Source organism: Chenopodium quinoa, unplaced genomic scaffold (assembly GCF_001683475.1).
Source record: "Chenopodium quinoa cultivar QQ74 unplaced genomic scaffold, ASM168347v1, whole genome shotgun sequence".
Taxonomy (NCBI): Eukaryota; Viridiplantae; Streptophyta; class Magnoliopsida; order Caryophyllales; family Amaranthaceae; genus Chenopodium; species Chenopodium quinoa.
In genome coordinates, this window is record NW_018745569.1 from 773,820 (window position 1) to 790,990 (window position 17,171).

The 17,171-nt window shown below is 34.9% G+C and overlaps 1 protein-coding gene and 1 pseudogene across 2 annotated transcripts; one reads left to right on the plus strand and one right to left on the minus strand.

Moving 5' to 3' along the window:
- Window positions 1-2,183: 2,183 nt before the first annotated feature.
- Window positions 2,184-8,719, minus strand: LOC110716332 (F-box/kelch-repeat protein At3g23880-like). Of its 2 annotated transcripts, XM_021894951.1 has the most exons (4): window positions 8,570-8,719; window positions 4,050-4,091; window positions 3,776-3,848; window positions 2,184-3,680 (listed from the first exon to the last, which is right to left on the minus strand). In XM_021894951.1, exons 3-4 carry the CDS (start codon window positions 3,844-3,846, stop codon window positions 2,492-2,494), a joined length of 1,260 nt encoding a protein of 419 aa, XP_021750643.1. In that variant the 5' UTR covers window positions 3,847-3,848; window positions 4,050-4,091; window positions 8,570-8,719; the 3' UTR covers window positions 2,184-2,491. The 2 variants fall into 2 exon arrangements, with proteins under 2 accessions (XP_021750643.1, XP_021750644.1); XM_021894952.1 differs by lacking the exons at window positions 4,050-4,091; window positions 8,570-8,719 and adding an exon at window positions 3,940-4,030.
- Window positions 8,720-15,534: 6,815 nt separating this feature from the next.
- On the plus strand, window positions 15,535-17,099 carry LOC110716333 (annotated as a pseudogene).
- Window positions 17,100-17,171: the final 72 nt, after the last annotated feature.

Sequence of the window (17,171 nt, forward strand, 5' to 3'; positions counted from 1 at the left end):
TAATTTGTCAAAAATGGTACGGACTATCACAATTCACAACTAGAAATTAAAGAGATACATTAATAACAACATAATACTAAAACAGACATTAGGAATGACACGTGTCATTTTCTGGTGCTATATTTTCCCTCCAAAACTCCCTCTCCCCTTTTAGCAAAAAAATCTTTTATTTTTGGAATATTTGTAAAATACAACTATAATAATATTATTCCAAATCTTTTATATTATCTTTACATAAAATGTATTTCTTTTTATTTCGTATTCTTAATTCTTCTATACACATTTACCTAAAATATTATTTTTACTCTTTTTATAATTATTAAAAAAGTGAGTCATTGGTTTAGGTACAGAATACTATCATTACTGCCTACACATTTTTTAGACGGAGTATTATTGAATTTTTCTCAAAAAGTAATATTAAAATTGATTCATATAATTGATATTAAATAAATTACTTCAAAGTATCACTTTAATTTTATTTTCAAATACCTCTAATAGAGTATTAGATATGACTATAAAATAAAATGTGTTCGACAACTATATCATATGTCTAATTATAGGAAAATGTGAAATATCAATCATTTTTTTGTTATTACATAACTAAATAAATTAATATATTAGTAAATGCAAACAAATATTATCTTTTGCTGAAACATTTTATTGAGGTAATAAATTTATTACATTCGATGTTATAGATAAGGTGTATAGTAAAAGACACATCGAACGTAGTGACAAGTGACATCTTCTTGTGTATCCTTTCCAAAAAAAACATTGATCAAACTACAATTATTGGATAGCTTCAAACACGTTTTTATATAATATAACAAAGAGCGACGATATCGATCATGTAGAGCATCAATTCATAAACAGAAAATGTACTATTAATAATATAGGTTAGGGTTGCATTATTGTGGATTATTATTGCCTTTAATAATTCGAGTAGTATATATTTCTATTATTTTATTGGATAGGTGATATATTATTTGTAATTTATATATTTACATGTATGTTGTGCTAATAGTTTTACAGTAGATTTTATTATGTTGTTTGATTAATATTTTCATGTTTATTAAAAGGCATTTATAAATAATTCTTTAGTCATATAGTCATCACTAGATTGTATAGTATTATTGGAAAATAATATGCATCATTAATGTAATATAATGTATACCACTTTAAAATATTTTCAACACAACTAATCAACCACAAATTTTTATTTCTCTCAATTGTAGTTTCAATAATTTTTGCCTTATTATTTTATTTTTCTATATGCATTGCATTTGTTATTCCACATGAGTTGTCTCATTTTTGTATTATATCACAATCATTTTTGTGAAAAGATTATTACTACTGTGTATCGCGCGGGCATTAATCTAGTTATCCACCAAAAGGTTCCTAAAACAATTAATTTTTTAAAAAAGGTTTTTAGGGTTAATTTCTTGATAAGAGTAGTATCTATTGTCATATCACCAATTGATTTTATTAGGATGAAACCTTATTGAGTTTCCATAGGCTTAATTGCGTACGAGCCAATGGAGATTTATCAAATGTATTCCTAGTCTATTGGATTGGTGAGCTTTCTTTCAACGATGACAAATTTCATCTACTCCAAACGAACAACAAATCAGTTATCAAATTTCTTGGTTGATCTTCATAGCCAAGGTAATAGGAGATATTGGATCCATTTTCAATTCCTACACCACCTGCAAAGGCCGCTATTGTTTATAAAATAAGAAAAGCTATCGATGAGTTATTTCTTGTGGCTGATTTACAAAGTTGTAATAGGGAGAAAAAAATACTGACAAGAAGAGACAAGTATTATGGTTGAAGATTTCTTAGGAAATTAAAGCTTGGATCCCTCTTATCTGCTTCTTTACTGGCGTGAGATAAGGAGGAGACTCACCGGAGAACAGGTAATGGTGCTGGATTTCCGACAGGTTCCGTGACATAATTTCAATGATTACACCAAATTTTAGAAATGCATAAAAACACCGGAGCAAGCAACCATATAATTACATAAACAGAGGCCGTAAAATGAGATCTTAAAATTAAACAGCCACCACAACTGAATAAGGATCAGCTGTTGCTAGTACCGTAAGCATGTACCATATGCAAGGATAAGAACATATGAAGAAGATGATGCCAACAGCAGCACAGCCCTGTGTTTGGTGTTGTGTAACACATTTCCAGCATAACTAGTTTTTGGACAAATTAATAACATGTTTTTTAACATAAAAATACAAACTAAGATGAGCTGATAAGGCTCTTATTTCATCAATTGGAATACACAAAATAAGCAAATTACAGACAACACATCAAAGCTATCTCTAATTTACAAGATATTTCACCATATAACAATATCAATGGCATTATTCAGCTCTGAATTACTTGCAAGAAAAAAAAAAGATTGCTCTTTATTTTTAAACAAAGCACTTGACAAACATAGGCTGGTTTTGCACTGGTATGTTGGAGAGAATGATAAATCCAATGCTTAGTTATTTTCTGCTTCAACTTCCTCAGGCTGCAACCCTGCCTCTTTCTTATCTTTGATCGAAACCAGACTTTCCATGTAAGCAAAAACTCCTTCACACCACCTCTGCTTCTGAAATGCAAGATCCTTTATTTCTTGTGGTGTTTCGGGATCCAATAAGACTAGCTTACCATCTTCACATTCTAGTAAGAGCCTGTTATCCTTCCAATGACCAACAGGACTACGAACATCTGACAATGGCCCCACAGTAAATTTCTTGGTCCAACACTCCTCACTCCATATCCAAATATCGAACTTCTTGTCCGTCTCGTGGAGAGACAGAAACGCAAGAGAATCATCATACACTCCAAGACACCTAGAACTTGGTTGTGCATAGTCTGGAACATCAATCTCTTTGAACGCATCAGTAGCCATATCAAAAGAAATGATCACTTCAGAACTATACTCAGAACTATATTCAAATGATCCGAACCAGTAACAACATCCATTCACATAAATGTAACATTTATTACCTTCCAAATCATAAGCTCTAGCCAGATCTCCACAATACCTCCACGAATCAGTCCTTAAGGAATAGACAAGGACTGATGGAGGATGCTTGACACCACTTTCATCATCATAATTAGTAAGCCAATAACCTTTCATAACAACCACCTTATAGTCTCCACTAACAGGATCAAACCCAAAACCATAAACTTCATTAGAAGCATAAGTGAATTCAGATGGAAGATCAGGCTTACAAATCATTTTAGGCAAGGGTTTAAACTCATTGATAGCCGGATTCCACAAAGCACGACCACTAGAATCGTACTGGTACAGATAATATAATCCATGACACGGACCACAAATATACGAGCTATACATTGGCATACTATATAACACTTCATCAGCTAAAACTTGAGGAGATTCATCAACCAACAGCTCATACAGCTGAAGTTCAGCATGGCTAACATAATATTGGACAAGGATACAACCGCGCCAACTTTCATCATTGTTATAGTAGTTATTCAGGTGTTTGGATATGAAATTTGGGCTCGAAATAATAGCATGCCATGATTTGCAAACACTCTTAAACTGTAATAGATCTTTCACAGGTAACCTTGACAGAATCTCAATGATTAAATTTTCAGGTAAATGATCAATCTTCTCAATTGCAATTAACATTGACCTCTCTTTTTCTTTATTAATTCTGAAAAATTAATCCCCAAAAACATAATCAGCAAATAAAAAACACCCATCAATAAATAAATTAAATTGAAAGGAAGAGGGATATAAAGATTTGACCTTTGTTTCAAGAGATGATTAAAATGACTGTTGTCATCTGGCCAAGTGTAACGCTGCAAAGATAGAGCCATTGCTGCAACATAACAAGATTTTGGGTTAATTTTAACATCCAATGTATGAAATGAGAAATTGAAAGCAGAAAATGAATGGGTTAGAAAATATACAATTAAAATTGCAGGATTAACGGCAACGCAGAAAAACGAATGATAATTAGATGAAATTAAACATCAATTTATGAAACTTATAAAAGAGAAATAAGAAAATAATACAGTACCTGGGTATTAGTTAAATAGGATTGATGGATCTGAATCTGGGACTGAAGAAGAAGAATAAACAATAAAGTCAATCAAAATAGTTGGCGAGTAAATATTTCTGCCTCATGTCAGCTTTACAAACTGAAAAAGGCTTAATATATGCAATATGCTGAATTTGATCGGGTGTCAAAATCACACCCGATCCGAAAAGTATCCAACTTAGATTTTGACTCGCGTACATCTAATAATTTAACATGACTCGACTCTAAAAATTAATCTGATCTGACCCGACCTGATCTCATTAGACCCGATCCAAACACTCGAATTGACACCTCTAATTGTGCGTCTATGTAGTACTTGTCTAGTTTAAGTATAGTTACTCCTTTGGATCTTAAATAAAAGTACTCACGAAGTCAAGATATACTCCGTAGATTTTTTTCTTTTTTGTTTGTGTGTGAGCTTGTTCAAATGAGGGGCAAACTGGGCAATTGGTAAAGCCCCGGTACTTGTGATTAAATTAAGATTAAGGGGTGTTAATTTGGTTAACCAGATAAAGTTTGGGTTGACTCACGATGGGTCGGGTCTATTTGGGTCAAAGTTATTACCCTTTTAACCCACCTCGGTTTGGGTTGGGACAAGATTTGTTGACCCAGGGTCGGGTTAACTTTAGATAGGTTCGGATAAATTCGTATCGGATTTAAAACGAGTTTGACAAGGATAATTTCGGGTCGGATGACTTTGGGTCAGGTTGATTTCAGTTCAGTGAAGTTTGGTTCTATTTGATTAGGATAAGGTTGATTCATGGCCAAATCCAATTAATATCCTTTTTCGGTTTGGCTGATTTTGTGCCGAGTTGACCAAATTTAATATTCAAATAAGGTTATTTTTAAGTTAGGAGTAATTATTTAGTATTACCTTATTATCGGATCACTATCAGGTCAATCATGTGTCATTTTTCATATCGTACGTGTCAATAAAACTTACAGAGTGTATATTAGGTTTTCTCTCTAACATTTTAAAGTTTGCACCAAAATTAAAGTCGAACACGATATGTATGACTATAATAACAAAGGTACGAGGTGAATTCCAAGTTTTGGTTTGTATTAGTACAAAAGTAGGCAAGCAAAGAGTTGAAGAGATTCACCATAAGCCCAGGGGGGTACCGATGTGGTTTTCTTTTAGATTATAACCAGCTTCCTTGTTAATTTTTTTAGCTTGGTTGGTTTAAGACTCTAGTATTTGTTTTCTTAATTAATTGTAAAAAATTTTGGATGACAATATACAACAATTTTCTATTATCTTTTGAATTTAAGATCTATGAATCGTCACCAAACAATTAACAAATGGATCGGACCAGATTAGACCTGAAATCCCTCATAATACCCTTTGTATTACAACACACTCATCTCAAAAACTCTAAGCTAGGAAGCTAAGACAGTTATTAGAGATAGATCTCTCCTTGTTAATGTGCATTGAAGAATGATGACCCAAGGCCCCTTTATATAAAGTATAGAATCTTACGTAACTCTTCTTCAAAGTTCTAGTACGTGGTTTTTTTTTTTTTTTCCTTGAATTGATAGTTTGTGAGGGCTTTTCATGTAAATTATTATTTTTCATTGTCTTGTATTTATTTTAAGATAAACTTACGTTTATGGAAGTTATGAAACTAACCTACCATTTAATCTTATCCTCCTAACTAGTATTATGGTTTATAATAAATAAGAGTCGCGTCCACAGAGAACAAGTATATAAATTATTTGTTCTGCTTTTTATATTAATATTAGCTAAGGAAGCATATATATATCTATGCTTCTTTTCAATCGGGTGTCACTATGTTGAAATTGACCTCACTATTACTGTTACTATCAATGTACGTGTTGGTTACTTGAAGTTCATATGTGCAAAATTTGAAATTAAATTATGTCACTTAAAAATAAACGGAGAGAGACATAATATTAAAATAGGAATAATTATTCTTGTCAAAAAAAAAAGGAGTAATAATATTTGCATAAATTGAGATTGCATCACCTAAAATCGATTGTGACTATGTTGATAAGACCTCAAAAAGCAAGCCGGTTGAAAAAGGAACGTAAGCAATTACGCTAGGTAGACTCTAATTAGCTACTCCCTCTGTCCCTGAAAGAACGACCTTTTTGGGTTGATTTCGCGGGTATTAAGAAAGTTATTGGAAGTATAAGAGTGTATGGGGAAACTAAGAAAAATAAATTGAAAAGGGAAATTTACATTGAAATTGCAAAAAAGTAGAGAGAGAAAGTAATAAAAGTATATAGAAAAAGCAAAATTTGCATGGGGAAGCTAATTTTGCACAAATATTATTGCAAATTAGAGGGTATTAAAATGAAAATGGGATGAACATTTTGGGACTAAAATTAGGTCAAAAGGGTCGAACTTTTGGAGACGGAGAGAGTATGAAATTTTGTTTAGCAGATTCCAAGTCAAGCATAAGAACATACCTCGTATTTAACTTGAATGTGAGATCGATTGGGAAGGTACAATGCTCCCATGTATATATTGTTGTAGGTTATTATGTGGTTGACGTTTAGTCACCTACTTCGTTCATTTCATAATAAAATGACACTTTCCATGCAAATGTGGTCAAATGTTGTGAGCTCCATGCAAATTGAGGATTATTGATAATTGATAAGACTTCACTATTATCACTGTGTTATCTTGCCAATATGTTACATGCACTCTTCATTATCAATTAATTACTGTGTTACTCAAATTTCATATAATACCTTAAATTATTTTTATGGGACAAAAATATCATGCATAATTTTCAAATAACAGATGTGTATGTTTGATAACACAAGTATTCATGTTAGACACTTCTAAACGAGTCTGAGTACATAGGAGCTAAGTGGTGATTATGGCCTGCTAGGGGATTATATTACAATACTCTCATTTGGAATCTTGACATTATTCACAACTTGAGGATTTTCTAAGTTATTTTCTATATATAAGAAAAAATATGATCAAATGGAGTATTGTTTGATTTATCTTGATGAGTACTTTTAGCCTTTTAAAATTGTCAAATATATATAATTTTTAGAATTTTTTTAACTACAACGTAATTAGAGACTAAAAATGCACATTGACGAAAGTGTTAAAAAAAAATGTGTAGAACTTAATGGATCACAAGGATTGTTCTAGTAGCCGCCTATTATCTTAGGCGCTTATTTTTTGACGCTAAATTTCATCCTTAATTACTTAGATATACTACTTGCGTGACTTGAATTTTTTTTGAAAAGTAGTGGGTGAACTCCTTTTTCGTTTGATTATAAGAGGTTTATAGCACTATAAATAATTCAAGAAACAATTCGTACAGAAGTACCAAAATAAATTATTAGTTTCCCTCAAAAAATAAAAATAAATTATTAGTTCAGAAAATAATGGCTACCGATTCAACAACTATCCCTCTATTGAGCCCTTACCAAATGGGCAAGTTCCAACTTTCTAATAGGTGCGTGAGCTTTATTTATTCTTTCATCTTCATTATCTTCTGTTTATTATATTTCCTAATTATAGCCACATACATGAGAAGTTTAATTTTTGGCACTATTACTAATTTACTATAGTTGAATTTCAATGACTAAGTTAGATGAAATGATTTTTTTTTTTTTTTTTTAAGATCGACCGCCTTATCTTCGTATGATCACGTTGCTAGTAGGTAATTAGCAATTGACAGGTAAAAACAAAAATCTTTGACCAATGATTTCACCTTGACCTTCGTTCTAGATCCGTTTTCTATCTCCTCGTTCAGCGAATATTTATCCCTTTCCCTGACCCGAAACCGCCGTAGACTGACCAAAGACACACCACACCACCATTGCACTGCCACCACCTCCACCCAAATCATCACCGCCTCACTGCCCTTAACTTCAAAACTCACCCAAAAACCACCATCACCATGACATTCACCTACCCAACCGGAAACCCCACCCACCCCTCATAAGTTCACCTCCACCCCTTGACCTTAAATTCACCTCCACGGCTCTACTTTCTTGAAAAACCCGCCCAGCCACCCTTACCATTGATTAGCCACCTCCACCCTGACCCCCATAAATCCACCCTCACCTACCTGAAACCTCCCCCCAACCTTAGAATAACAAGATCTAATAAGAGACATAAACTGAAATGGAGGTGGTGGTGCAGTGCTTCGATTGGATTGGTAGTGCAAGGTGATGTGGTGCCTTGGTTATGTTGAGACGGTGCTTCACCTACCTGAAACCATTCCCCCACCCCTTGGAATTTTCAAGGTTTCATCCTGACATTAAAGAGTTACTCAAACGGACAAACCAAACCCCGCAACACATTAGCAACCAAAATTGACTCAATTATCAAACTAGACTCCAAAAATTACGTTAAATTCTTCGAGTATCAATAACCAATAGTTCAATTATCCAACTTCGAAGAACCCTAAATTGAGTATTAGAGTATATACTGACAATTAAATACACGATTAACACTAGATTGTCAAAATTAATATTAGATGATTAAAGGAAAAGAAGCATCTAACCTTAGAGACTGCTTCAATGGAGGAGAGAAAGCTCAAAAGCCTCTTCAATGAAGAATTTCATGTATGTTCAATGGAGGAGAGAGAGAGGAAGGAGTACTGTGTCCTGGGAGGCTGGGACCGTGAAATAGACGCAAAAAGGAAAAAAGAAAATAACATCAGGAATTATTTTATTTAATTTTTTTTTTAAAAAAAAATACTGTGTCCTAGGACCCACCACGACTACATGTGAATCCGCCTGGTCTTAATTTTGGTCCAACACAGATGGCATGATAATTGTTTCTCATTAGCTTATACCTAGGACCCACCATGACTACATGTGAATCCGCCTGTAGTGGTCTTAATTTTGGTCCAACACAGATGGCATGATAATTGTTTCTCATTAGCTTATACGTAGGACCCACCATGACTACATGTGAATCCGCCTGTAGTGGTCTTAATTTTGGTCCAACACAGATGGCATGATAATTGTTTCTCATTATCTTATACCTAGGACCCACCATGACTACATGTGAATCCGCCTGTAGTGGTCTTAATTTTGGTCCAACACAGATGGCATTATAATTGTTTCTCATTAGCTTATACCTAGGACCCACCATGACTACATGTGAATCCTCCTGTAGTGGTCTTAATTTTGGTCCAACACAGATGGCATGATAATTGTTTCTCATTAGCTTATAGGTTAGTTAAACGCCTTCAATAATAAAGAGTCGTGAATTGTTCCTCATCTTGCTAACGATTTGAATTTTTCTTCCCTTCAAAGATTGTTTTTTTTTTTTAATTCCCTGTATGTCTTTCATGAGCGATCAGATCATAAGATAGCAATGTGCTCGTTTTATGATATGTATGTGTTGATACTGACGCGATCGACCTTCCTTCCTTCCAAGTTATTGACAAATTAATCTTAAAAATTATGTCTAAATTTCAGGGTTGTTTTACCACCACTTACAAGATCAAGGTCTTATGGAAATATACCACAACCACATGCAATTTTATATTACGCTCAACGGACTACAAAAGGAGGTTTGCTCATAGCTGAAAGCAACAGGAGTTTCTGAAACTGCTCAAGGGTATGTTTGAGGCCACTAGTTCCATCTTTACCTTCAATATGTATGCTCAAGGGTATGTATTTTTTGTGTATCAAAAACAAAACCCTCGAGCAGTTTCTTTTCTTTTTGGTGTTTAGTTGCCCGGTGGTTTTGTGCAGTTCCACCGGTATAATTACAATAGAGAAAGGCTGTTTTATCCTGGGGAACATCCGGTTTAGTACGAACTGCTTGCACATTTTCAGGGCAGTGCCGTGAATGTTCTAAAGAAAGCGACATAGTCCGCGACTCAGTCTAATTTTCGGTAACTTTGTTCTTACTGTTTTTGTTCCCGCAGTTCCGTTAATAACAATTTTAGAACATTCATTTTCTGCCTGTATGAACTATATGTCTACCGAAGATATTACTATGTCTGCTGACCTTAACAAGCCCTTCCGTTTTGAAGGAGCTCACTTTAAAAGATGGAAACAGAAAATGCAATTTTTCTTAACTGTCAAAAAAGTTAATTCAGCCTTAACAGCCCCTCGGCCATTTATTCCTGATAATGCTCCTGAAGATGAATTAGCTTACTTGAATAGTGAAATCGAAACCTGGAATGAAACTGACTTCATGTGCAAAAACTATATACTTAATGGTCTGTCTGATAACCTCTATGACTATTATAATATGGAAAATACTGCTAAGGATTTGTGGGATGCCCTACAAAAAAAGTATGATACTGAAGAAGCAGGTGCCAAAAAGTATGCTGTCAGTAGGTACCTAAAATTCCAGATGACTGATGATAAGTCCGTGGAAGTGCAGTCTCACGACCTTCAGAAAATTGCCCATGAGATAATTTCCGAAGGTATGGCCCTTGATGAACAATTTCAAATTGCTGTTATTATTGACAAGTTGCCTCCTTCCTGGAAAGATTTCAAAAATAATCTCAGGCATAAGACTAAGGAATTCTCCTTAGAGAGTTTGATCACTCGGCTACGTATAGAAGAAGAATCCAGAAAACAGGATCTAAAGGAAGAGATTTTACAAATCTCTACTAATAATGCTCCTAGGCGATCTGCTGCAGTACTTAAACCTGCTGGTAAGAATTTCAAACCTCAGAACCGGAAGAATAACTTCAATAAACCGAATTTTCAAAAGAACAATGGAAGACAACAGTCACAACCCCCTAAGAATGGTACTGGTCAATTTCTGTGCTATCGGTGTGGAAAACCAGGCCATATGGCACGAAAGTGCAGGAACATGCCTAACCCTGTGCCTGCGCAGGCTAGCATGATTGAAGAGCCTTTTGTGGCTATGGTTACTGAGATCAACCTTACTGGTGGATCAGATGGGTGGTGGATAGACACTGGTGCCACACGCCATGTCTGTTATGATCGTCGAATGTTTAAAACATACACTGAAAAGACCGATGATAAGAAAGTACTGTTGGGTGATTCCCATTCCACTAACATTGCTGGTGTTGGAAATGTTGAGTTGAAGTTTACTTCTGGCATGACTCTCATTCTGAAAGATGTGTTACACACTCCGGAAATGAGGAAGAATTTAGTTTCTGGTTTTTTGCTTAATAAGGCTGGTTTTATACAAACCATAGGTTCTGATTTGTTTACTTTAACTAAGAATGGAATATTTGTAGGAAAAGGATATGCTACTGATGGCATGTTTAAACTGAATGTTGAAGTTAATAAAATTTCTAATTCTGCTTATATGTTGTGTTCTACTATTAATGTTTGGCATACTAGACTTTGTCATGTGAACAAAAGACTCATAAAAAATATGAGCAATTTAGGCCTTATTCCAAATATCTCTCTCAATGACTTTGACAAATGTGATTCTTGTAGTCTGGCTAAGATTACAAAAACACCTCATAAATCAGTGATTAGAAATTCAGAACCATTAGACTTAATTCATTCGGATATTTGTGAACTAAATGGAACGTTGACCAGAAATGGACAACGATACTTTATCACCTTTATTGATGATTGTTCTGATTATACTTGTATTTATTTGATGAAAAATAAGAGTGATGCTTTTGAAATGTTTAAGTTGTTTATAACAGAATTTGAGAATCAGTTTAACAAGAAAATAAAAAGATTACGAAGTGATCGTGGAACTGAGTATGATACTGATGCTTTTGTAGAATTTTATAATTCACATGGTATCATACATGAAAGGACAGCTCCTTATTCCCCAGAAATGAATGGGAAGGCTGAAAGGAAAAATAGGACCTTTACAGAATTAGTAGTTGTTATTTCCTTATATTCTGGTGCTGCTGATCATTGGTGGGGTGAAATCCTACTAACTGTTTGTTATGTCTTAAACCGTATTCCAAAAACTAAGAGTAAGGTTTCTCCCTATGAAATACTTCGTAATAAACGACCTAACATTTCTTATTTCAGAACTTGGGGTTGTCTAGCATATGTTAGGATTCCTGATCCTAAAAGAGTTAAATTAGCTAGTAGAGCTTATGAATGCGTATTCATTGGATATGCTATTAACAGTAAGGCATATAGATTCTTTGATTTAAATGCTCGTGTAATTATTGAATCTAATGATGTTGATTTTTATGAGAACAGGTTTCCTTTTAAATCTAGAAATAGTGGGGGCTCGTCCTCCTCTATTATTCCTAAAGACAGGTCTAACTCACAAGACTTGGATGCTGAACCCGAACTAAGAAAGAGCAAGCGGGCTAGAGTAGCAAAAGACTTCGGCCCAGACTTTGTAGTTCTGAATGTAGAGGAGGATCCTTCTACCCTCCAAGAAGCTCTAACCTCAGTGGATGCAGATTTATGGCAAGAAGCCGTGAACGACGAAATGGACTCACTTGAGTCTAATCGAACTTGGCATCTAACTGAGTTGCCACCAGGCTGCAAGTCAATTGGTTGCAAATGGGTCCTAAAAAGAAAGCTGAAAGTTGATGGGACCATTGATAAGTTCAAAGCCCATTTGGTAGCTAAAGGCTACAGACAAAGGGAGAATGTTGATTTCTTTGATACCTATTCACCTGTAACTAGAGTAACATCTATTAGAGTATTAATATCTCTTGCTTCTGTTTTTAATCTTGTAGTACATCAAATGGATGTAAAGACTGCATTCTTGAACGGTGAATTGGAAGAAGAAATCTACATGGATCAACCGGAAGGATTCGTTGTTCAAGGAAAAGAGCATCTGGTATGTAAGCTAGATAAATCTCTTTATGGTCTCAAACAAGCACCTAAACAATGGCATGAAAAATTTGATAACTTAGTCATCTCACATGGTTTTAAGATAAATGGTAGTGACAAATGCATATATGTAAAATTTGAGAATGACATATGCACTATAATTTGTCTATATGTGGATGACTTGTTAATTTTTGGCTCGAACATTCATGCTGTGAATGATGTAAAGCTATTGTTGAATGCTGAGTTTGATATGAAAGACCTAGGAGAGGCTAATGTAATCCTTGGAATTAAGATTACTAGGACAGAAAATGGAGTTTCTTTGGATCAATCTCGTTACATTGAGAAGATCCTAAAGAAATATAGTTACTTTGACTGTAAACCTGCTAGTACACCTTATGATCCCAGTGTTAAATTATTTAAGAACATTGGTGATGCCGTAAGGCAATCTGATTATGCGAGCATCATTGGCAGCCTTCGGTATGCCACTGATTGTACTAGACCCGACATTGCCTATGTCGTGGGATTGTTAGGCAGGTTTACTAGTTGTCCTGGTAATGAGCATTGGCATGCTATTGAAAGGGTCATGAGATACCTTAAGAGGACCATGAACCTAGGGTTGCATTATGAAAGGTTTCCAGCTGTACTAGAAGGCTATAGTGATGCTGACTGGAACACCTTATCAGATGACTCTAAGGCTACTAGTGGATATATTTTTTCTATAGCCGGTGGAGCTGTATCTTGGAAGTCTAAGAAACAGACGATTTTGGCTCAGTCCACCATGGAGTCAGAAATGATAGCACTAGCTACGGCTAGTGAAGAAGCAGGTTGGTTAAGAGGCCTGCTAGGTGAAATTCCCCTATGGGAAAAGCCATTACCGGCTGTCTTGATCCATTGCGATAGTACCGCGGCTATTGCAAAAGTTCAGAACCGTTATTACAACGGTAAGAGACGACAAATACGTCGTAAGCACAGCACTGTGAGAGAATATCTCTCTATCGGAGCTGTTAGAGTGGATCACGTACGCACTGAGAATAACTTGGCTGATCCTTTGACGAAAGGATTAGCTAGGGAGAAAGTCCATTTTTCCTCTAAGAAAATGGGACTATTGCCATTGAAATGAACCACACATAATGGTAACCCAACCTATGAACTGGAGATCCCAAGAAATAGGTTCAAAGGGTAATAACAAGTTATGGTGTGTTATGAGTTGAATATGTTCAAAAGACATAATTTCCTGAAGCGATCAAGGATGAGTTAATATGAACTCTTAATGAAATCTATACTCCAATTTGGAGTGGAGTACCAAGCTACAGTAGTACTCTTGATAGATTCACCTATGTGAATGTGGAAGTTAGGCCGCTTCCTATGAAATGTGTGGCAGCATTTCTAGAGCATTCACTACACTGGGATAGACGTGCATGGCCGAAATAGCACGGGTCTAGAACAACACCAAGAGTAGGTTGTGTGTGGTACGTTGTCAGAGATAGGGTTCAAAACTTTGAGTCACCCTTGTTGAATCTGAATCGTACTCACTACGTCGAAGTTCAAGTTGAAAAACACTTCTGTTTATGCGCAACCTATATATGTATGGATTCTGCTCGAAAATGTTTTCAAAAAATTCAAGTGGGGGATTGTTGGAACAACAAGTGTGTAGTGTGTGAATTTTGTGAAAAAACTCAAAGTCCCACATTGGTGGGAAATGAGAGTTTTACTCTCTTTATAATATAGAGAGTGGGCTAAAGGGGTGTGGCCCTTGGGCTACCCACATTTTGTGGAGAGGGAGGACCTATATGGTAAACCATCTATCACACACACGCGCGCCGAACCGAACCGAGCCGAGCCGGGCCGGGCCGGGTTGGGTTGGGTCGGGTCGGGTTTATTAAATAAACTTATTTTTTGGACAAGGCTAATTGCGTGATTAGTTCCTTGATTTTTGCTAAACGTTTTTGACTGATTACATTTGACCGTTTTTTCAAAACTGATTAATGGAGCGTTAATCATGCAAACGTTTTCACTGATTTTTTGCTAAACGTTTTGCCACGCATTAATCTTCTGTGACCGTTTTGAACGTTCAACTTATGACCGTTTTAATTGCGTGATTAGTGCCTAATTAAACAGCAGCAGTTACGTTGCAATTTTGCCTATAAAAGGCGTGTTGATTTCCTGTTTTTGATACACAAAAAATACAAAAAGCAATCTTCTTCTCCTCTCTATTTTTCCTCACAAAAACAAAACCCTCGAGCAGTTTCTTTTCTTTTTGGTGTTTAGTTGCCCGGTGGTTTTGTGCAGTTCCACCGGTATAATTACAATAGAGAAAGGCTGTTTTATCCTGGGGAACATCCGGTTTAGTACGAACTGCTTGCACATTTTCAGGGCAGTGCCGTGAATGTTCTAAAGAAAGCGACATAGTCCGCGACTCAGTCTAATTTTCGGTAACTTTGTTCTTACTGTTTTTGTTCCCGCAGTTCCGTTAATAACATATATTGTTAACATTAATAGGATTTTTGAGATTACTTGCTTAAATATGACTTCTTTTTTTGTACATTACTTCTTTTGTCGCAGAATAAATGACACAATTAAACTTTGCACACATGATGATGCAATAATTTGACCCTTTTTTTACATACTTAAATATCAATAAAAATTATAAAAAAAAGTTTTAGTATGAAACCTTATATTAATATCTTCGAACAACTCATTTCATGATAAAATATGTAATTTTTATGTTTTTAAAAAATTATAGTTAAAGTTAAGATTTGAACTGTGAAAAAGTCAAACATGTCAGTTTACTTGTGATGGAGGCTGGAGGGAGTATCTAAAATATATTAATAAATTTGTTGTTAGTAATAAGTTTTAATTTCTGCTTATATATATTAATTTTTTTGTGTTTCTTGTTTTTTTCTTTAAATTTGGGATTTATTCATCTATCTAACTTTCCTTAGCTTAGTTGGTGCAAAATTATCATTATAATTATTTCATGTTGCAAATTATAGATTTTCAACCAAATGGGGAAGCTCCAATCTCATGCACTGATAAGACTCTATCACCTAAACTTCGAGGCAACAACATTGAAACTGATCAATTCTCTCCCCCAAGGCGGCTTAAAGTTGATGAAATACCTTCACTTATAAATGATTTCAGACTTGCTGCTAGAAATGCAATACAAGCTGGTAAGTATCGACTAGATAGTAGCTCGACAAAGATAAACTTCGTAGGGGATTAAAAGTTTTCACGTTCTAATATAAAAACTTGAATTTTCAGGATTTGACGGTGTTGAAATCCATGGTGCTCATGGATACCTTCTTGATCAGTTTATGAAAGACAATATCAATGACCGAACAGACGAATATGGTGGATCTATAGAGAATCGTTGTAGATTCGCTCTAGAGATAGTCGAAGCAGTTGTAAAAGAGATTGGGGCGGATAGAGTCGGATTTAAAATCTTCCCTTATATTAATTTCATGGAAGCAACAGACTCGAATCCAGAGGCTTTAGCCCTTTATATGGCTAAATCACTTAGTAGATATGGAATTTTGTATTGCCATGCAACGGAACCTAGGATAATGGAAGTTATCTTCGAAGAGAAAATGGAATGCTCTTATAGCTTAATCTCCATGAGAATGGCACTTTTATTGTTGGTGGTGGTTATGGCCGAGAAGACGGAAATAAGGCTGTGGTCGAGGGGCACTGTGATCTTGTAGCTTATGGCCGCACCTTTCTAGCCAACCCGGATTTGCCTAGAAGATTTGAGCTTAATGCTCCTCTTAATCACTACCATAGGGAGACATTTTATACTTCTCATCCCGTTGGCTACACTGATTATCCTTTCCTTGAAGACGCAATGTAGCCTATTATTTTTTAAATGATGCAAATCAAAATGCATTTTGATTAAGTTCTTTAATTTTGTTTGAGTCGTCTATTAACCATGAGATTGAGTGGTCAATTCAAAGTGACGCATGGTTAAAAGATTTAGTTATTATTTACATAAATTGTCCTATGCAAGCTATAAGATTTAGATTAGTGCATCTTGTTTTGGATCATTTTTAATTTTTTTTTAATCTTTATTTACTTTTGTGCATCTTGTTGACTGCGATTGACAAAAAACCCTCAGTTTCTGCGAGAGTTGGGATCTATATCCTAGTTACTTTTTGTTAGTTCTACTTAGAAAAGTATATCATTAAGTCATCAATTATTCTTGTCATTCATTAATCAAGAATGTAATAATGTGTTTTTTTTTTATACAATAAAAACTCAATGTTTGCTGCTTTAGTGTTGTATTTGTTATATAAATAAATTGTTGTTATGTAATCAAAATTGATTTATACGGATCAAAAATTATTGTTAGAAGAGGAGAATGAGGCTTAAGGCTTAACATTACATCTTTTCTATTGGTACTTT